Source organism: Eulemur rufifrons, chromosome 5 (genome assembly GCF_041146395.1).
Source record: "Eulemur rufifrons isolate Redbay chromosome 5, OSU_ERuf_1, whole genome shotgun sequence".
Taxonomy (NCBI): domain Eukaryota; kingdom Metazoa; phylum Chordata; class Mammalia; order Primates; family Lemuridae; genus Eulemur; species Eulemur rufifrons.
In genome coordinates this window covers 14,166,385-14,189,272 of record NC_090987.1, presented here as the reverse complement: position 1 = coordinate 14,189,272, position 22,888 = coordinate 14,166,385, and the positions used below count along the sequence as shown (strand labels likewise).

The 22,888-nt window shown below is 45.0% G+C and overlaps 1 protein-coding gene across 3 annotated transcripts in view; it reads right to left on the bottom strand.

Annotated features, from left to right (window-relative positions):
- ATP8B1 (ATPase phospholipid transporting 8B1) overlaps nucleotides 1–22,888 on the bottom strand; it is a 107,819-nt gene that overhangs the window by 47,425 nt on the left and 37,506 nt on the right. The window contains exons 1-2 of one of the 3 annotated variants that reach the window (XM_069468362.1): nucleotides 22,428–22,471; nucleotides 6,670–6,872 (exon numbers count right to left, since the gene is read on the bottom strand). In XM_069468362.1, the coding sequence (XP_069324463.1) occupies nucleotides 6,670–6,850 (181 nt within the window). In that variant the 5' untranslated portion in view covers nucleotides 6,851–6,872; nucleotides 22,428–22,471. Of the gene's footprint in view, nucleotides 1–6,669; nucleotides 6,873–22,427; nucleotides 22,472–22,888 lie in introns of those variants that run through there. The other 2 variants (XM_069468361.1, XM_069468363.1) reach the window with 2 other exon arrangements.

Sequence of the window (22,888 nt, the reverse complement as noted above, 5' to 3'; positions counted from 1 at the left end):
CCCACCCAAAGGCCCAGCTGAGCCTTAAGTCATCTAGCTCAGGCACCGGCTATGGGGGTAGAGAAGCTTCCGAGTGAGCCGGGACCCCACGGTTCAGGCCACCTTAGCCATCAAGTGCTCACAGCTGAGGCCCCAAACATCACCGACGAGCCCCTCCCCGCCACATCCCGAGTTCCTGGCACAGAATCTGCAAACACCATGAAATAGTTATTTATGCCCAAAAGTTGGGAGTTTTTTTCCTTTAATATTCAGCAACAGACAACTAAATTATCACTCAGGTGCCTGAGCCACAAATTGTCCCTGACGCCTCCTCTTCCCTCGCCCCTCACATCTAAGGAGACTCCTGAATGTGAAACTCTCTTTCTCATGATCCGTCCCCTTCTCGCCATCCGGGCCACCTTGGTTTAGGTCCTCACCATTTGTTTTATGTGGATGGCTGTCTGCTCCCTTCTCCCCATTGCTGCCAAAGTGGAATTTCTAAAATAAATTCATGTACCCCCAAAATATCTGAGTGCCTACCGTGTGCTCTGCATGGGACAGACACAGCCCCACTTCTCATGAAGCCCACAGTCCAGTGGGGGAGAGCTTTGTCAGTCACACGGTCATTCCAAGACGTGACCATAAACGCCATCAGGAGGATGATGGGAAGTTCAAGGGTTTAAGACCACACAACAGGGGGATCTGGCCTAGCCTGGGGGTGGGGGTCAGAAGGGCTCCTTTAAGGAGGTTGACACCCAAGTTGAGACCTGAAAGGTATGAAGGAACCCTGGGACTTGGCTGCTCCAGGCAGAGGAGACAGAGGTATAGTGTTGTAGGGGTGAGACAGGCTTGGGTGACCTCGACACGGAGAGCAGGACAGGGCAGCTACAGTGCAGTGAATAAGGGTGCAAGATGCAAGGCGGCAGGGCCCAATCACATTGTCCTGAGGGCCTAGGAAGGAGCCCAAGCGCAGCGAAACCTTTTTCCATGATGAAGACTGGGTCAAGAGGTGCCACCACGGCCCCGGAGTCTGCTGTGGAGCGGGCTACTGCACACCCCACGGTGTTATTGTCATCCTGCAATGCTCCTAGAGGCCTTCGGGAGGGTGCCCGTGCTCGTTAGCACGCTGCGCTCTGCCTCGCCCGCTAGGCCCTCTGCTCCCTCCTTACGCCTAGCACTCGCTGCTGCCTCAGCCTGGATACGCCGGGGGCCATTCACCTCTTGTGCTCACCCAGGACTCTGCTCAGGTGACCTCACCTCCAAGAAGCCTTCCTTGACCAGGGAAGGCCTCTGGAGAGCTCACCTGGTCCCTTGCCCACACCTCTGTTAAAGCACTCCAGTGCATTCACGCACAAGTACCTGCCCAGCCTCTACAACCTCCCAGGCACAGAACTGGTGCCCTGAAACCAACTCAGAATAAGATAGATCAGACGCCAGGCTCTCACAGCAGTTATAGATTACCTGGAAGATGGGTGATCTACAACCAGTCAGTCTTTTTAAATTGCTCCAGGATAGCTGCTGAAAAGAAGAGGACTCGTGCTAATCGTCTTTCTTCTGATATCCTCATTCCCCTGGCTTAACTCAGTTCCTCCACACGCCTTGGCACGCCACCTTCCCTCCTGCCACAGGGCCTCTGTGGGGGGTCCCCCTGGCTCCCCACGAACATGGCAGCTCAGGCACACTGTTTTCCGAGGAAGCCTTTCCCAAACCCTGCTAGGGCAGACTCCTTTGTCAGTCAGGCCCTTAGAAGACCCAGTCCAAGTCATTGCATGAGTGAGGCTTTCTGGTTTTCCTGCAAGCTTTAGCTGCTGATTGTGTGGGCATGGGTGGACTCTCCCGTAGATCCAGGTGTCTGCCTTTTCTATTTGGAAAGACCTGATGCAGGTGTGCTAACCCATCTGTGACCCAGTCTGAGGTTTTATCTGAGAGCCACTGCAGCACTGGGAGGCATGAGGGTGGGGCAAGCACAAGTGTCTACAGGTCTGCTAAAAAAGAGAATGCCAGAGAAGGCTGTATGAAAGGGAAAACCTTATAAAGATGGCACAGGCAGGGGTGACACCAAATCACCAAAAAGATCCTCAGAGGCCGGGCGCGGTGGCTCATGCCTGTAATCCTAGCACTCTGGGAGGCCGAGGTGGGCGGATTGTTTGAGCTCAGGAGTTCGAGACCAGCCTGAGCAAGAGTGAGACCCCATCTCTACTAAAAATAGAAAGAAATTATATGGACAGCTAAAAATATATATAGAAAAAATTAGCCGGGCATGGTGGTGCATGCCTGTAGTCCCAGCTACTCGGGAGGCTGAGACAGGAGGATCGCTTGAGCCCAGGAGTTTGAGGTTGCTGTGAGCTAGGCTGACGCCACGGCACTCACTCTAGCCTGGGCAACAGAGTGAGACTCTGTCTCAAAAAAAAAAAAAAAAGATCCTCAGTATGTAGGCAAACTGATGGCTGGGAAAACTGTTATTAATCTATCCATTGTACTTGGATTTGGGGAGAAAAGGATCTGTTAAAAAGAATCACTCTCCAGCTTCAGCCTAAGGGGACCAGGAGAACCCAAATACCCCGAGGGGAAGAGGAGGGACCAGGAAGAAGATCTGATGACAGACAGACAGCAGAGGAGGTGACAGATGAGGGGAGACACCTTCATGTGAAAGATAGTAAGGGAAAACTGGGGGTGGGGGAACATTTAATCGGTGGAGGACAGGAGAGTGGCCAGAAGGAAGGACACACAGGAGGAGAAAATATGTCAGAGGAATCAAGAGGTAGGGAGAAGGTGGTTGGTAAAAAGCTCACCGGACTTGGCACCTGGGTTCTTCTGGGTAACCTGTAAGCAAGTGTCACCTGCATGGTGACAGGAAAGCAGCCCAAGGAAGCAGGCAGGATTCAGGCAGGAATCTGCTGCAGGACAGGGAAGCTGTGTGTGCACCTGTAGGCCAGCCAGAGCCGGGAGGAGACAGAGTTAACAGAGTTGCAAGGAGGCAGGAGGCAGCATTCTCATTCCATGCCCAGGCTCAGGGGAGCAAGCCAACCTGCACCAGCCCAGAAACTCTCTCCAGGGCGCTCACTTCTTCCCAAGGACCTCATCTCTGAGCTGGCACAGAATCACCAAGGAGTTGGTCTGGGAGCACCAGGATCATGGATGGAAAGCTGACAAAACAGCATTCCAGAGACAGGGGACTTTAGGAACCTCTGGCTGAACAAAGTTCAACTGGTTTCTTTAAGTCCCAAACTTCTTGGATCCTTTTATGCTAGTGGAGGACGCTTAAGTTTCAGAGAGGGATGAAGAATTCTCAGTTTCCAGTCTCAGGGGCCACGGAATCTCCGTGTCCTAGAGCACGTGGCGAAAGTAGTATTTCTCAGAACACTTTCTGGGAAATACCGTTCTACTGTGTTCATGAGGAAGCAAAAGTGCTCGTGCCCTAGCACTGGAAACATTCCTTCTCGTTTCTGCCAATCCCCACTCAAGCTAAAACGAAGGGTAAAGTCACTCGAGTGAAATCTGTGGGCTTATCGCTTCCTCCACGGCACATTCTAACAGCATGTTTGTGCTTGTTCTAGGTTCTCACAGCGCACAATAAAGGCCCTTCAGCTGAAAAGTACTTTCAATGGGTCTCTCAAAACACTTGTTTAACAGGAAAGCTCAGTTGGGTGGAGGGCATTTTCTTTCTTCAAAAAAAAAAGAAACCAACTTTCTGTGCTACAATGATGTCATTCGAGGAATGACTGCAGTTCACGTACTCTCAGGCCCCGCCCTGCCAGAAAGGGCGCCGGCCTCCGGTGTCACTCAGCCTGATGGCTTCACAGGGTGGCTCACACCCTGATGTCTTAAAAAACTGATTCTTTGAAGGAAATTATCTGTGATGTGAAATGTCAAGAAAGACAGATGATGATTTAAAAAAAAAAGAAAAAGAAAGAAAAGTCAGGGTGACGCCAACCTTAACTGGGAAATTGCCCAAATGAGAACATGGGCAGAAAAATAGAAGAGGGAGGGAGGGACAGAGAAAAAGGGAGGGAGGGAGAAGGGAGGAAGGCAGAGTGGCTGGCAGGTTGCAGACAGACATCAAATGGAGGAAAGAGGTCTAGCATTTACTGAATGTCCTCTGTGTGTTTGGGAAGGGCAGAGAGAAACGTTAGAATACGATTTTTTTGTAAAAACTCATAGGCAAAGTCATTTGACAAGGTTTTTGAGAAATGAGAACCAACCAAATCCCCTAAGAATAGAAACCACCCTTGGAAAAGATTATGAAGAGCCACGATCCAGTCTGAGCTCCCTCAGTGCCCATATGATGAGGGTAGAAATCGACATGAAATATGACCAGGAAACATGACCGTCAGAATGTGCAGGCAGAGCTGGAAAAAAACAGAGGTGAGAGTTTCCGCCCACTACGTGCCTCCCCGGCATTTCTGCAAGCACCTGAGCCCGGTCCCTCCGCCGTGTCCTGCTCCGCGCATCTGATCGTGTGGCACTAAGTACCAACAGCAGAGTTCACCCTCACCCCCACGGAGCCAATTCTCCCGGCAACCCATCAGATATCTGCACGGGGTAGAGATTCCAAGATTGTGATAGGAGACTCAGCAGCGCCGCAGGGCAGGAATGAGGAAGAAACATGTTTTATTCACGATTTGGGCAATCAAGTAGAACTCCCCTTCTAACTTGTCGAGCTGCTTCAGCCTTGTCCCTGGGTCCACCGAGATCCAGTCTGGACCTGTTACGACAGAGGCCACCTCTTCCTGTTCACATTGGTGGACATTCCATTTTAATTTCACTTAAGTATCATCATTTTAGTACCTTCTGCTTCAGGGCAGCAAGCACTTAAAGCTCAATACTCAATAGCTTAAAATGACAAGCAGAAACCCATGCTAAGGTCTAATGCATCTAAATGTTTGATGTGGAAAGGTGGTGCAATATACATGGGTCAATGGCCTCCCCACGTCTGGATGAGATGGGGCCCCGTGGACATGTGCACTCTCCACGATGACAATCCCTCCACCCTGGAACGGGCAGAATCATCACAGAAATGGGATTCCATAGTGTGTCACTTTCTCTGTAGGTGAAAGCTGTTAGAAGAAAACAGCTTAACCAGGCAGCAGAACCCAGGAGGAGAACCGAGAGGGCAGGCCTTGGCATGGGGCCAAACAGAGGCTTCCAGGAAACCTGCAAGGGCAGAATGGCAGTGACAGATCTCAGGGAGAGCAGATGAAACCCGAGGTTATTCTGAGGGAGGCCACAGGCAAGGCATGTCTGGGGAGCTAGAGTCAGAACACTGTCATCGCGACTTCTGGGAATGGGAAACGAAAGTTACTTGGCTGGAATTCAAGGGACCATGGGAGGAAATATTGTCAACCTGGTATCTGGAGCAAATCTGGGGTCCGAAGAGAAAAGGCTCAGCTTCCTCATGGAGAACAGCTACAGGGTGGGAGAACCAGTAGGAAATGAAACAGGAAAGCCACAGGGGAAAAAGCATGATGGTAAAAGTAAGCTATGTTCTGCTGCCCCGAGTGACGTACTGTCTGCGGCCACTTTCACACAACACTGGCAGCGCAGAGTAGCTTCGACAGAGACCGTGCGGTCCACAAGGCCTAACATGTTTACTCTCTGGAAGAAAGTTTGCCAAGCCCTGGTCTAGACCCTGCCTCTGAAGCTGGCCTGACTCTGGGCGGATGGCACAGGTTGCTGCATAACAGGTCCCTCGTGGCAAGCCATAAAACTCCTGCTAGAGAGCCCACACCATTCTATATTCACAAGTGACTGAACAAAAGGTAGGTACTTCCAAGTCCCTTCTAAAGTAGCAGGGGGCACAAGAAGAGACAAGCTGAAAATGCTAACAGGCTCAAAGCTGTGTCCTGGTCCCCAAAAATGCAGTCCTTTGGGGACTGTATATTACTCCCCAAAGGGCCCACACATCTAAGATATCTTTGAGAAGCTGCTATCACCGAGTGGCACCCCATGCTCTGTGGTCCAAGAAAGAAGAGACAAAAGAAGTGGCATGGATTGGCTGATTTGTTAAAGTACATTTCTTTGCACACAACTTAGAGATTATCCCATTATGTTACTCTTGTTTATCCATCGGAGGGCACATGAGCATGCACACGTACCCACACAGGTATAGTTTCCTTAATAATGGCTCCAAATTAGTTAATATATACGTATGGGTGGTTACTATATAACATGCCAATGATTGAACAATACAAGTAATTTATATCCGAAGACTGATATGTATATACTTTTTAAATTCCTGGGCATAGTAACATGCAAATTCTTGCACATACAACTCGGCTTTAAAAATATACACACTAAGAACTGAGCTTAAGGCCTCCCTAGATTCTCTAGCCAATGTAATAACAGATAACCGATTAGCCTTAGATGATTTACTGGCTGGACAAGGTGGTGTTTATGCAATAATCAATAAAACTTACTATAAAAATATATATACACACACACAACCAAGACCTTCTAGTCTCTCTGCAAAACCTGTCAGATTTGGTCTCCCAGCCCTGCCAGACTGAGGATGGTGGGCACTCATCCCAGCCCATCCGCCACTCTCTCAGTTGCATCCTAGGAGGAGACCAGAGAAAGACGCCGCCCTCCTAGACTGCGTGAAATGGATGCATCGTTTTTGGCACATGTGGCCATGACCGATGTGTGGATTTACAAGTACGGTGACCAGTTGCCAGGCTCTCACGTGGTTACCTTTTCTGAACGGCTCCCGGTTCTCCTCCGCTTCCCTGTTGGCTCTATTCTGCTCTGGTTCAACAGTAGACTCTTGGTCTTCAAGCTCATCTTCTGTTTCATCATCGCTATAGGGAACCACTTCGTCATTAGGCTGAGAATCCTCCTCGAATGTCGTCTCCGAGTCCCTTTCTGTATTCATTCTGCTGGTGAATTGGAACTACCTGGTTGAAAAGAAAGGGAAGCCAGACTGATTTGCGGATCTTGCCCGGTTTTTGGTTGAATCTGCCTGTGTGCTCTTACAATGCCCCTTTAACAAAACATTATCTTACTAACACATACATGTTTCTGAATAATGACCCAAAAGTTCAACTTAACTCACAAGCAAGAACAAGACCATGCAGCATTGATTAAATGCCTAGGTAAGAACTAAGAAAAAAAATACATAGCTGCAAACGCTTTTGTTTTTTAAGATGGGTATATACACTTGAAGGCTGTATTTCCAGTTAGGAATCTCTACCCAGTGAAATAAATTTAGTGACTCACAACCAATGTTAAAATAAATTGAAACAGACTACAGGCAGATTACAGCACACACAGCAAGAGTGAGTACTGTTTGGTAAAACAGTTTTACAAAACTGACACATTTGCACATTAACTTGCATTGCGGATGTTAATGGAATTCAATTTCTTACTATGGATTGCCAGCAAAGTTGCAAAACCACTGCCCTAAGATATCTGGTTTCTGCTAATATTCTGAGGCTTTATTCTGTGACACATTTTAAATACAACCCTAGATCTTCAAATTTTACTAATGACTTCCTGGGAACACTCCCTACCTCTCTCTTCCTACCACTGCCCACTCTCTCTATCTAGAATTTGTATGTGTTTACTTTATAAGGTGATTCTACATAAGTGACAAGAACCTTGGTTCTATTTATATTAGGGAAATATTTACATAAATACTTCAGGTTACTTGAAGACAGACATGTAGCCTGGCATTATTTACTGAGGTGTCACACTGCCTTGTACTCAGTATTATTACTAACAGCAGGGCCAGGTGTGGTGGCTCACACCTGTAATCCTAGCACTCTGGGAGGCTGAGGCAGGAGGATCACTTGAGGTCAAGAGTTCGAGAACAGCCTGAGCAAGTAGCCAATAGATACATGAAAAAATGGCTAATATTTATTGAGTACTTACTGTAGGCTATATACTGAGTTGAACGCTTTGCACACAACCTCTCACAATAATGTATGCCAATTGTTGAAATTTTGGAACATGAATAAATGTATAAATGACTGGAACTAAACTCAGCTTTTAAGCTGCTTAGACTTTGGCAATGTCATTAACTACTCTTCTAATTATGATCTAAATTGCCGTACACTATCTCACAGTATGAGGACACCACAATTTATTTACACAGTTGACAATTGTACATCTTTGTTGTTTCTGGCTTTTACTGTTTTAAGTAAAACTGAACCAAAATCATCATATAAATACTTGCAAATTTCCTAGTTGTCCACTTGTGAGTATAAAAATTATTTTAGATGTCTAAGATGCTAGATTTGGTGCAAAACATGGAATCAGCTAAGTAGTTCCACTCAAGGCAATTTACACTCAATTAAAATATGTAACACAGTATAACACAAAAGTAAAGCATAGATCTCTTTTTGGGAAGCAGTTATTTTTGTTTCAAAAGTTTACTAATTATTGTGCAAGTTATTTAACATCCCAGAGTTTGGTTTTCTCCACTGTAGAGTAAGAATAACAATAACACCTTCATCTTGGTGGTGGGGGAGGTTTCAGCAAGCCAATGTCTACAAAGTGCAAAGCTTACACGCAGTTAACACTAAATAAATGTGAGCTGTTAGTAACAGGTTTTTTTCAAAAAATTATTTTACTTAATTAGTTTATTTATTTTGAGACAGAGTCTTACTCTGTCACCAGGGCTAGAGTGCCGTGGCGTCAGCCTAGCTCACAGCAACCTCAAACTCCTGGGCTCAAAGCCATCCTCCTGCCTCAGCCTCCTGAGTAGCTGGGACTACAGGTGCACACCACCACACCAGCTAATTTTTCCTAGTTTTAGTAGGGATGTGGTCTCCCTCTTGCTCAGGTGGGTCTCGAACTCCTGACTTCAAGGGATCCTCCTGCCTCAATCTCCCAATGTGCAGGGATTACAGGCATGAGCCACTGTGCCCGGCCTCTCACTCACATATTGATCTCATAGAGGTAGAGAGTAGAATAATAGATGCCAGAGGCTGAGAAGGGTATGTGTGTTGAGGGGCTGGTGGAATGAAGAGAGGCTGGTTAATGGTTACAAACAAAGATGCGAGGAATAAGTTTTAATATTCCATAGCAGAGTAGGGTAATTATCATTAACAATGTATTATATATCTCAAAATAGTTAGAAGAGAGGACTTAAAAAGTTCCTAACATAAAAATGATAAATACTGGAGGTGATGGATATCCTAAATACCCTGACTTGATCATTACACATTCTATGCACGTGACAAAATACCCCATGGACCTCCTAAATATGTACAAATATTATGTATCAATTTTAAAAAAAACATTAGCCATGATTGTCAGCTATTAATTTCACATTAGAAAAATGTTATTTACAATAGCAAATAGAAGGGGATCTGTCACTTTAAGCTTTTCCATCAACAAAATTACTTTTTAAATGTATCTGCCCCTCACAGGGAGGTAAAAAAATTAGAGTATTATCCCCTTAAAAATATAAGTATACTTAATAAGTATACTCACGCACAGACATATTCAGTTTCAAAAACGTTTGTTCTCTGAGCATAATTCTATTCATGTCTCTTTATTCTTCTTTTGGTACAAAATGCAAACGTCTAGTAGACACACTTTTAGTTGTTTTTTTGTTTTTTTTTTTTATTGTAGAGTAACACGTGTTTCCTCTTTCCAGATTCTTTGTGGGTTTGTAAATGACAATTTGTTAGGATTTGACTTGCACCTAATTAGCCTTATTTGTGGTTTTGTAATCTAGTGGCATCTATGCTTTAGCTAATATTTAATTTTAATATACTTTTTAAAATTCCTAAACTCTTAAAGGTAAAACTTGCACCAGAAAACTTTCAGAACAATAATAATAAAAATGATTACCATCTAGTGGGCACCACCTATGCCTTGAGCAGGGCAGCCCTGGGAGGGACGTATCGTCATCCCATACGAGGAGGCTGGGGCTCAGCTAGTGAGTGGCAGAGGTGGGATCCCATCTCCATTACGGGGGCACATATAAAATGTTGAGAAGTCTGGAAGCACCATATAGAAATATTTTTTATGGTGGTAAAACATACATAGCATTTACCATTTTAACCATTTTTAAGTGTAGGGTTCAGTGGCATTAAGTGCATTCTATAGCAACATTTTATAAACAATCATTTTCATTGTTGCTTCCAAACTGCCAAGCACCTGGGGCTTGTTTCCCATATTAAGACCACATCCGGTCCTTTGAGGTTGAGGGAGGAGGTGAACAGAAACAAAGGAATGGATTCAACAACTCACACGTACGTGGTCCAAAGTAAGCAAGGCTTTGCACAACCAACCGACCCGCCACCCAGGCAGAGCGGCACAGGCTGGAGCTCTAGGCTGAGCGTGAAGACGTGTCCTCAGCTCAGGTTCTCTGGAGTGTGTATGCAGGTGAGATACAGACACACCTGGGAATAACTTAGCTCTGTCATTATAGAGTAGCAAAGAAATCACTTCTTTGAAGCCCTAAGTGACGTAAGGAAGCTTTCCAGGTCTAAACCACGATCCCTAAAAGCAGGCATCATCCCCACAGTATGGATTTGGAAAACATTCTGACCCCCACTCCAGCACATGCAGACACGTGTGCATGTACTCAGCAGCCAGTAAGCACCTTTGAGGTACAGCGTGCTACACCAGGCCCAGGGAACAGAACCGCTCAGACTTCCAGGTTATTGAAGGATACAGATAAGTAAACTCTCAAGGACAACCAGGAGACACAGCAAGGCCAGTCGTTTCTGCCCCAAACATGCCTCCAGCCCATCCCCCTCCACAGCCACCACCCTAATTCAGGCCACTATCATCTCCCAAGATGCAGCAAGAGGCCTCTAACGGGGCAATTAACTTCCACAGGACCCACCAGACTCGTGCCATTCTTCTAATTAGACCCTTCCCATGTGCTACGGACTAAATTATGTCTCTCCAATCTCATATATTAAAGCCCTAATCCCCCAGTGTGGCAGTATCTGGAGATATACCCTTTCAGGAGGTAATTAAGGTTAAAATGAAGTCATCAGGGTGGGGCCCTAACCCAACAGGACTGGTGTCCTTATAAGAAAGGAAGAGACACCAGTAATTTCCCTCTGCGCACACACAGAGGAAGGGCCATGTGAGAACACAGCAACACGGCAGCCATCTCCAAGCCAGAGACAGTGGCCTCTCTAGAAACCAACCCAGCTGGCACCTCAGTCTCGAACCTCCAGTCACCAGAACCGTAAGAAAATAAACATCTGTTGTTTAAGCCAACCAGTCTGTGGTACTTTGCTATGGCAGCCCAGGCAGACTAATCCATATGGATTAGCACTAATTCACTGGGAATTCCCACGGTACTTTAAATTAAATCTAAAACTCTTTCCCCAGCTCTAGGAGCTCTGCACACTCCTACACAACCTCCTTCTTGCTTGTTACTCCTCAGCCCCAAGGCCCCGTTTCCAGATTCTTAAGCAAGCAAAGCCTTTCCTGCCTCAGGGCCTTTGCACATGCTCTTCCTATTGCCTGTAATGCTCTTCTTCCAGTTCCTTGCATGACTATTTTTTGTTCTTTAGGTCTCAACTTCCACGTCCTCTTCCACTGATGGCATTGAGCAAGGTATCTCCCCTCCTCTTCTTGCTGCCACTGGCCTGGCCTCCTTGACCACCTACATTTGTTTCCCTCCTAGCACTTACCATGATTTGCAAACATACATTTGCTTTTATTTTCTTATTTGCCTCTCCTGCTAGACCACAAGAACAGACTAGCCTGAATACTCAGTGCCTACCACATAGCTGACACCGTGTCAGCACCACACAGATCTGGGGAAAGAGCAAATCAACTTTCTTTTTTTTTTGTCACCCAGACTGGTCTTGACCTCCTGCCCTCAAGTTATCCTACCTACTTCAGCCTCCTGAAGTGCTGGGATTACAGCCACCTCGCCCAGTCTAAACTGCCAATAAAGCCCTCAAGAGCTCAAAAATTCTTTGCCATCTCTCCATGGTTCACACCTACTACATAGTAACAGATTCAAAAAGGCACGGGATGAAGGGTGAAAGATTGAGGGCAATGAGGAGGGAAAACCGGAAGGGATAAATTTAGAAGTCAGACAAGATAGAACTTTTTAGGAGCCTGAGTCATTCAAGGCCATCCAAAAACTATTGCCCAAGATATTACCGTGCACACAAAACTAAATTCTGGGAAGGCAGTGAAGATATCAAAGGTGAGGATCAGTTTTTTTTTGTTTGTTTTGTTTTGTTTTGTTTTTGAGACAGAATCTAGCTCTGTTGCCGTGGGTAGAGTGCAGTGGCATCATTGTAGCTCACTGCAACCTCAAACTCCTGGGCTCAAGTGATTCTGCCTCAGCCTGCCGAGTAGCTGGGACTACAGGTCCACACAGCCACACCTAGCTAATTTTTTCTATTTTTGGTAGAGACAGGGTCTTGCTGTTGCTCAGGCTGGTCTCAAACTCCTGACCTCAAGCCATCCTCCCACTTCAGCCTCCCAGAGTGCTAGGATTACAGGCGTCAGCCACCACACCCGGCCCAGGACTAATCTTTCTTATTCATTACCAGCACCTACCACAGTGCCTGGCATCTAGGAGGCAGGTTTACCTCTGCTCTTAAGGGGCTTATAGTCTAGACAGAAATTGGCAAATTAAAGCCCGTAGGCCAAATTCAGCCCACTGCCTATTTTTTTTAAGTAACACCCTTATTCATTCCTTACATACTGTGTCTATAGCAGCTTTTACGTTCTATTGGCAGAGTTGTGATAGAGACCTCATGGCCTCAAAGTCTACAGTGTCACCACCTGGCCCTTTACAGAAAGGGTCTGCTCACCCTGGATCAAAATGAAAGACAGTACGAGACAGCAACAAAGCAAATGTCAATGTCAAATGTCCACAGCCAGGTAAAATTGGTATAGACCTGGGCAAATCATGCATGCTTTGGGAATGTGAAATAAACGACCAGGTGCAGCAGTGGGGAAATGTCCTTAAATACCACAGTTGCCCTATTGACTTGGGGATGATACCCCTTTCAATTGTTTCATAGCTATGTAACTTGAAAAGACACAATATCAACTGTTTGTAGGACAACACGCCATCATCTCCCCCTTCATGTGAAGACACTGTGGATGTGCATCCCGTGACACATTTACGCCCCGTTCAATAGAGTGTTTTATCATTTCTCCATGTGCCTAGAATCATGGCACTGAAAGTGAATAAAGGTTACAGCAAGTGGGCACGAGATTTATCAGCATTTTTAAAAAACTTATCAACGTGATTTAGCATTCGAAGATTTTTCTGGTCACATGATCTTTAGAAACAATCCCTAATTAGCTTTGCTATATAGAACTAAATTGTTTAGTTTTTGTGTATAGGCTTTGAATTGCTATGTAAATATATCGCCGCTTACAATGTGCACTGTTTACCTCTTTAAAATGAAGCCTTGTTTAATTTCAGTGTTGTAATAAATACGATTTTATCAAATAAATATGTAATTCAACATTGAAAAAAAAGGAGATAATCTTCCTGGCTACATACAAACGGACTTAATTCAAATCAAACCCACCTACATCCTCATGCAAGCATCCCAATCCTCAGGGAAATCTCATTTCAGATATCATCACAGTAAGGATGACAGAAAATCCATCATCTCAAAGGACTAGACGCCTAGCATAGTTTCAGAGCAATTAAATCACGGCATGTGGTGAGCAGAGTGACCAATGCCACGGTTGGGAAGCGGGTGGGTATGTGGCAGGTCCACTTTCAAGAAATGACACAGGAAACACAGAAGATAGGGATCAGTTCGAGATGACCTGGAAATACGATAGGCCATCAGGAAACAGAGCCGGGTGCCAGGGAAGGACCTCACTGTCCTGCTCTAGTGACCTGCGCTGGAGATGCTCCCAGCCAAGTGCTGCTGATCCCCTCCGGTGACCGGGGTCTCCTGCTGGGGCCCAGAGGCAGCACCGCGTACCGGAAAGCACATGGGTCCGATTCAAATCCCAGCTCTACTATTCACTGGTTTATGACCTGGGTGCGTTACTTAACATTTTAGAAGCTTATTTTTCCTCATCTGTCAAAAAGGGAGAGGGGGATTTTTACCTTTCCAGTATTGTGAGCATGAGTTTAGACAGCTAATGGGTGTGAGAGCCCCAGCAATGTCTAACGGATGGTGCATACAATATGTTAACCTCCATTCCCTTCTTCTTAGTGTTCTTGAAAGACAAAGACTTTCAAAACAAAGACTCAATGACTGTACCCATCACAGAGGGAAGGATCTCCTCCACCCAAAAGGGGGTCTTGATAAACGGAGGGGTCAGAGCCTGCCAGGTCACTAGCGAGCCGGGTCACTGCATTACCCAAGATCAGTGTTGGGGACTTGGCGTGGGTCACTCCCACCCTTGCCATCTGCGTGTGGTCAACACCCAGGACGGGTCTGCCTCCTAGCACGGAGCCAGCCGTCCGCCTCTCTCCCTGTAATGTCCCCCACCAGGCCGCTGTCTGGCTATCAGACTCTAGAACTTTCAGCAGGCCTGCCTAGAAAGAGCAGGGCGCGGGGAAGAGCAGGAACCAAGAAGCATCATTTACAGCGGAGCTTGGTGTTGGGATTTTCAAGCTTTTACCAAAGTGGTGCCTCATTTCCCATCTGGCCTCCTGGAGTATCCATCCTCTCGATCGATCATAAACCCCAGAAGACAGGAGGGGTGACTGGAGAGATTTCTAAACTCAAGCCCCGAACATCTATCCTTTGTTATCTTTGAATACTTGGCTACCAAACACCTAGAAGTGAATAAACACACGAAATCTTTTGTGGGAAAGGAGGCTCTGAAGGAGAGAGAAAAAGAGAATCTAGCAAGGAAGAATTATTCTTGCAATAAAACCCCAAAGTCAGGCCGGGAATGGTGGCCCACGCCTGTAACCTGAACAATTTGGGAGGCTGAGGTAGGAGGATTGCTTGAGCCCAGGAGTTCAAGACCAGGCTGAGCAAGAGTGAGCCCCCAATCTCTACAAAAAAAATTAGAGAAATTAGCCGCACACCACAACAGTAGGATGCAGAGGCGGGGAAGGCAGAAGTCTCTAATAATAACTTTGTTGTATAACTTGATTTACGTCTAGGGAGGGCCAAGCTAGACAGGAAGTAGGTTCACAATATTCATTTTTGTTCATTCTTCATTTTTTTATGGCTTTTAAAGTTCTCAAGAAGAAAGGGTTATTTATGAAATGTGTTTTTCCCGTTTCCATTTATTATTATGAAAGCTAGTGCAGTAACATTTAACATAATATGCATGATATATATTGTGTCTGTATTGTATTTCTATGTGCTGTATGCTACGCATGTTTTTTATGTTCCATAGTAAATAGAATAAGTGGCAGCTCTGGCAGGCAGAATCTCAGATGGCCTTCAACGACCCCACTCCTGGTGTCCATGCCTTGTGCAATCCCCTCCCCATGAGTGTGGGTACACGTGGTGCCCTTGCTTCCAACCCACAGAATATGGCACAAGGAACGGGATGTCATTTCCGTGATCAGGTTATAAAAAACTGACCTCCTTCTTGCCAGCCAACTCACTCTCCTCCCTGGCTTTGCGGAAGCAGTTGCCTCTGGAGAGGTTCACAGGGCAAGAAATGGAGTGAGCGTCCATCAGCCAGTGAGGACTGGGGCCCTCAGTCCAACAGCCCTCATGGAAATGAATTTTGCAATTACTACAGGAACTTGGAAGCAGATCCTTCCTCAGTCCTGTCTTCAGATGAGACCCCAAGCTGGGCTGACACCTTAATTGCAGCCTTGGGAGACACCCTGGCACAGAGGACCCAGGTAAGCTGTTCCCTGGTACCTGATCCATGGAAATAGATAGTATTAATAAATGTGTGTTGGTTTAAGCTACTCAACTTTGGAGTAGTTTGTTATACAGCAATAGATAATTAATACATACACCACTAATCACAACTAATAATAATTCTACGGTCAGGTACCTACTATGGTCACTATAATTTCCAAGTTATTCCAAAGAAGAGTCCCCATCCGAGAGGTGGCAGAAATCTTCTCTAGTTAGTCCAGACACCTGCCACACCCAGTCTGGAATATGCCCAATATTCTTGAAAGTAAAATCTGACAAGCCTGATGACAGTTGTAATTAGATAAAGGATCTTATGAAGCAATAACAATAACACATACCTACGATCTAGATTAAATTTAAACCTTACACTGTTATAGAAACAACATAATTACAGCTCCTAGCAGGAAGAGGATTACATTTTTTAAATTTCCTCCCAAAGCAAGGCCTAAAAAACCTAGAAGCCTGGGATAACTAATGTAAAACTAAGGGACCATTAGTAACACCTCTGTGGGGACAGTTCAGCCAGGACCTTTATTCACAATAGAAAAGTCTTCTCTGGGTCCACAGCTTCACCCTCTGTTCCCCAGAAAGCCCACCCCTGAGCCACAAGGGAAGGCTGGCTGCCACCTCACACTGTACAATGTCAATGGCTGTCACTCAAAAAAGTGCAGGGGAAATCTCAAAACTTGGACCTTTCAGAGAAGAGCAGTTTTTTCCTTCTCTGGGATAAAGTTTAGAGGATTTCTAAGTACAACACTGTCATGAGCTCCCCGGCATTTCCTAGTAACGATGACTACTTCTTGTCCGTATAAGGCAGTATTAAGTATCTCTCATACACATTGTCTCACGCAATTGTCATGGCATGATTTTGAGGTGTTACCGGGCACCACTGCCATTTTATCAACAAGAAAACCGAGGTGGTTTAGGAACTTGCCCAAGGTAATCTAGCTCCCCGGTGGTAAACATCAGATCGGATTCAGGCCCCCTCCCCACACATCTGGGCTCCGCACTACGTGTGGCACAGCGAACGCATCATGGATTCAGACTGGAATTCAAGCTCTGCCCAGGAAGCATCGGAGCTTGCTCCCAACTCCAATATCTCCTGCTTTCCTCCTTCCCCACACCTACTTACAGCATCATTAGCCACGAGAAGAAGCTAAACAAAGGAAATGAACTTGACAAGCAAACTCAATCAGACTTTGAGGTCTACAGGTGGATCTATCCTACGCCAATGAGTTGTAAAATTTAAAATGCTTCTTGCTTTATATCACTTAAGAGTACACTTATTTCCTAGGTTTTTAAACATATTTTAATGTCTTAACAAATTATATTCTTTATTATATGAAATGCAAATCTACCTTCTTTGACTTATTTTTTATTTTATTTATTTACTGTAGAGATGGGGTCTCACTATATTGCCCAGGCTGGCCTCAAACGATCCTCCCACCTCAGCCTCCCAAAGTGCTAAGATTACAGCCATGAGCCACAGGTCTGGCCCCCGGGTGTTTTTGAGCTGGGCAATGTGGGAGTCACAGAGGTCGGCAAGAAGTTGGGGTGGAGGGGGAGAGAGGCTGGGGAAGGAGGAGGAGTTGGAGTAAAGACCCAGGGGCAGGAACGAGCTGTGGAAAGGCCAGGCACCCACCCAGCTGAGAGATTTGGGGGAGCAGGGGTGGAGAAAGGAGGATTGGTGTCACCTTCCCCTGGGCCAGGTGGCCTTGGCAAGGCTTTATTCCAGGGAGTGAGAGGGGGAAGGTGTCTGCAGAGGAAAGGACTCTGTTCCACACAGTGCCCGGCTGACAGAGGGAAGCAGACGGATGGCCAGGAAGGCGACAGCCAGGCAGGGGGACCGTTCAGAAGCCACACTGGAAACTGAGCCTCTCCTGGTCACAGTTTTTTTACCTGGAAAACCCTGCAGTTCTGTCCTATGACCGCTGCAGCCACGTTCAACAACAACACTCAGCGCGTGAGCCTAACTGCAGCAAGAAGGAATCTGGGCCTCAATCAGGGTGGTAGCAGCAAGAAAAAAATGCGTTTAAAATGAAGACAGGGTGGGGCCGGCCATTCTTTTGTCTGAAGAACTAAGGAAAAAAAGGAAACAAAAGACTAGAACTGGTTCCCATAGGATAACAACAGCCAGAATTCCCCCAAATGTTTATTTTGGAGACTCGGCCTCAATCCACAACATAGTTACCAGGAGAAAAGCATTGTTATTTTTATATTCCAGCTTCACCCTTACTTGTAAGGGATGATGGCCTCATTTTCACCCCTTTACTATTGGGCTTTATAATTAGGTTTTAAAATTATGTTCATGTTTACATAATGTAAAATCACAGGGGCTTTATGACTGACAGCTACGTGGATGCAAAACCTCCAGGGTAAACTAAGTCTGTCGAGTTAAATTAATTTTGATGTTTGAAGAGTCACCAAGCTATTGATATAAAGATTACACTCCAGAAAGACAACAGAATCAGCATGATTTTCCAGAACCAAATGTCAAACCTTGAAACTTCCAACCTACAGAGAGACAACTTATACTTCCCATCCAGATGCAGTAAGAACATCTTGTTTGAATAGAAGGGGTGGGTGTGATAACAGGAAGGATAGACACACAAGGAAAAGATGACTCTTCCTAGTAATCAGAGAATGGCAAATTGGCGAAGACACAAGACATCATTTTATCCCTGTTAAGTTGACACTATTCGATGACTGTGTCCAACGCTGGCCGTGAAGATGACGAATGAATCCTCACCCACATGCTGCTGCTGGTCTTGAAGTTGTTATATTCCTTATGGAAAACAATGTAGCAACACTTCGTCTACCCAAAACGCCAAAGATATTTTATTTGAACCAATAATCTCATTTACAGAGCCTTTTCCAACAGGAATACTTCAACAAAAGGACTCTATTCAAACACCATTTTAATTGATGTCATTAGCTATAAAAAGCAGGAATAGAAACCACCTGAGAATGCAACAGGATCATGGTTTTACAAGTTTTTATGATTTTACTGTAGCCATTAACAGCTGTAAAAAAAAAAATTAACAGCTGTAGAAACATAGGAAATTCTTTATAATATTAAACGGGAAGGGAAAGGCAGAAATCAGAACCACGTTCTATAAATGCTGCTTTGTAAATAACACATGTGTATTTTGGAAACTAATATTTGCACTGAAAGAAGACACACAATTCTCTGTGTGTTTTTCCTTCCAAAATAATCAGCAACTGAAAACACCTACCTACTTCCTTATGTCCAAACGCTATTGCACAGTTGCTCCTGTGCTGGGTACATTTCCTGAAATCCTTACAGCATACCCTAAAGGAAGCGATTATCCTCATTTTGTGGGCTTGGAGAGGTTAGGTGACTTCTCCAGGGTCATACAGGGCTGTTTCAACCAGGGCTGTCTCCCCCCAATCTCTTATGATTTGTCACAGTGCTGTTCAAAGGGGAGGAAAGTTGGATCAGGGTATTAGAATTATGCCCATCCATACTTTAATACCATTCTCTCTCTTTATAAATGACCACAAAAACAAAAATGGTAGCATGGAAGTGGGTTAGTTTCAACCAGAGGCAGTCTCTGAGCTCAGAGAAGGGATGGTTTGCATGTCAGGACAGGAGAGAGAAAACTGGTCACTTTTTGTCCTTTGTATTATACCTTCTGGGTACATTAGTAAACAGAAGATTCCATCTCTTGCCTAAGGATCATGAGCTGTGTGAAATTTAGCCTGTGTGCATCTTTTCCTCTAAGAGTCCTTGCTGATCTATACTATGTGCCAATCAAGATCCCCAAACCACTGACCTATACTCAATGTCAGGCCTCGAGTGCCTTGGACAGAGGTCCAGTGACAAAGCTGACTTAAAAAGTCAGTAGCTTCTCAGGTCTTGGCCCTTAAAAAAATAAAAAATTAAAAAAAAAAAAGAGAGAGAGAGAGAGAGAGAGAAAGTCAGTTGCTTTCCTTAGTAATCTACATCCAAAGCTGTGGCTTCAACTGGAAATACAAACAAATCCTCTTAAAATTCTCCAATGGCACCTTTTTATATATAAGTATGTTTCAAAATTTCCAAATATTTGTATGTAAACACGTTTCAAAGTTTACATGGACACTACGTATGACTGGCACATTTAGTATGATTGGGGCACCTCCTTGATAGCTTTTCCAGATACTTCCGTGGTTTCCTGAATGTCCAGGGCTGGTCAACAGAGCCTCACTTTTTGTTCCATCTAAAAGTTAACACCTGCACAAATTCCAGAGCTGAGAAGTCAAGAAGTCTAAGGGACAAGGGCCACATCTGATATATAATCAGTCTCCTCTGCTGCATTTAAAGTCAGCTTAGAGGACTCAACTTAGATGACAAACTCTTCCAAGACAGCAGAGTTCACACCTTAATTAAGTTTTGGACCAAAATCATACTGCAAATATGTGGTTCGTATTTTTACGTCCCTCAGAAACACTTGTACTTGGCTTGAAACATCTGCAGAGTTTCCTACCGACAGTCAACAGTTTTAACTGCCTGTTCTGGCTTTCCAGATTTGAACAAGTCAACAGGAGTGTGTCTAAATTTCTTCTACAAACCATGGAGCTTTTAAGGACTTATGGTAATAATTCTAATATAGGGCTTCTGAAGCTCCCAGTGTTTTCCTGGGATGACGGTAGTGGACCTTTACAGAGAGATGACTATATATTCTACATATCAGGCTCTGCATTAAGTGATGTGCATTATCTTATTTCATTTGTAGAGGATCAAATTATTTCCCCATTTTACAGATGAGGAGCCTGGTCTCCTGCTCCAGTTTCCCATGAACAGAACCTCCTGCAAAATCGCCAACCCAGGCCCCACCCTGGTCTGGAGGTTTCCAGAAGGGGCCCCTTGGTAGTGCTGTCTGGCAGAGCCCCTGGAGCAGCAGGCCCCAGCAGGTCGGCTGTGATGTCTTTTAAATCTGCCTGTGGAGTACTGCAGAATTTTTATTTGAAGAGTTATGGCTTTTAAAAATAAACTATACACTAACCACTACCCTAGCCCACCTCTCCAGGGAGCTGAAAATGAGAGCTCTTGCATTCTACTTGTCCAGACTCCCACAGCTACTCAGGAACAGGCTGTCCCTGTGGGGCAGGGTGTGGGGTGGGACCTTGGGTAGGGGGTGGGTGTAGTCCACCAGCCCACAGGCAATGAGGAAGTGCATCATCTGCAGAGGATTCAAAACCAAAAATAGCTAAACCTATGAAAAGTCGTCTGATTTTTCATTATTTTATCATCACCATCAATGGATAATGTCAGTGATAAAATACTCCCCTAAAAAAAATCTTTTGCTGGCTGATACAGTGGCTCATGACTAATCCCAGCATTTTGGGAGGCCAAGGAGGGATCGATAGCTTGAGGCCAGGAGTTCAAGACCAGCCAGAGTAGCAAGCAAGATGCCCCCCGCACTGCCCCAGCAAAATTTAAAAATCAGCCAGGTGTGGTGGCACACACCTGTATCCCAACTATTTGGGAGGCTGAGCCAGAAGGATGGCTCAAGCCTAGGAGTTCCAGGTTACAGTGAGCTGTGATCAGGCCATTGCCCTCAACCTGGGCAACAAAGCAAGACCCTGTCTCTTAAAAAAGAAAAAAAATCTTTTTGCAGTAGTTACTGCTCAGATTTACATAATTACGCTTCAAATAAACAATTTAAAATTGCTTATCCTTTAATACACATTGGAGTCCATGGAAGCTAATTTCCAGAATTCCTGGTCATACAGGTCACCAGGTGGCGCGGTGTGTTGCTGCAGGAGTAACTGATGCTGCTTCCAGCACCTGGTGTCTCCAACCCCCTGCTGTTACATATGCCCGCATTCACATAGCAGGTTTGAAATCACCAATTAGGAAAACAAGGAACAGAAGAGGGAAATAAAATTTAACACAACCTATCCAAAAATCCATCACCCTCTGTAACCACACTGGGTGCAAATACTTGGGGTACAGCACTGGGGCTTTGGCTGCTCCCCATATCACACTGCTGGCTATGGGTTGAACCGTGTCCCCTCAAGTCCCTATGTTGAAGTCCTAACCCCTAGCACCTCAGAATGTGACCTTATTTGGAAATAGGGTTGTTACAGATATAACTAGTTATGGTGAGGTCATTAGGGTGGGAATCAATCTAACGTGACTGGTCTCCTTATAAGAAGTGGAATCTGGACACAGATATGGGGAGATAGCCACAAGCCAAAGAACTACCAGAAGTTAGGGGAGAGGCCTGGAACACACTTTTCCCCAACACCCTCAGGGGGAGGATGGCCTGCCAACACCTTGATCTTGGACTTGTGGCTTCCAGAATCATGAGATAATACATTGTTGTTGTTTAAGCCATTCAGTTTGTGCTGCTTTGTTACAGAAACCCTAGGAATCTAATACATGGCTTTCATGCATAGTTTTAAAATTTGAGGGTGCCTTTTAAATTCCTTAAATTTAAGGAACAAAGGATATTACAGTCAGATACTGCCAATTTATTACTCTATGTCTATAAATTCAAAATCCATCTTCTCCCCATGACTGTGCACATAAAAGGCAAAGCTGTGGTTAGCTGTTGTAACAATTTGTATAATTAAGACCTAAATGGCCATGTTTTCTCTCTTCTAATTACCCTAAGGTAAAACATGTTATTTTTCTGTGGCTTATCCAGGTTGTAAGAATTATTTGCAGGGGATAACCTGGAGAAATACCTGGTATTTAATATAAATCAGATGGCCTGCTGAAACAGGGACGCCTCAGTCCCGCCTTGTGCGAACTCTTCTGATTTGCATATAAGAGAAAACATACACCTGTAAAAGGATCCAACATTTATTAAAACATCTTCAAAATGTTTTGGGGTTTTTAACAAGTGCCAATTAAATAAACATTTCACTCTACTTCTTAAAAAACATAGCCCCAGGAAAAATGCCAGTTCATTCTAGAACTTTTTTCTGCTGTGATATTTTCTCCTCTCGATAGTTGCTTCCCCTGTAAAATCTCTCTGTACCTTTTTTGGGAGTGATGAGGGCTTGGGTTTGATTTAGCAAAATCCACCTCACCCCACCCCACCCTACCCCCTACCTCCAACCTCCCTTCTACAAAGGCATATAGTACAGAGAGAACATATGTATTTTTTAACTTCAAAGTGAAATAAAGTGTAAAACCACCAGCC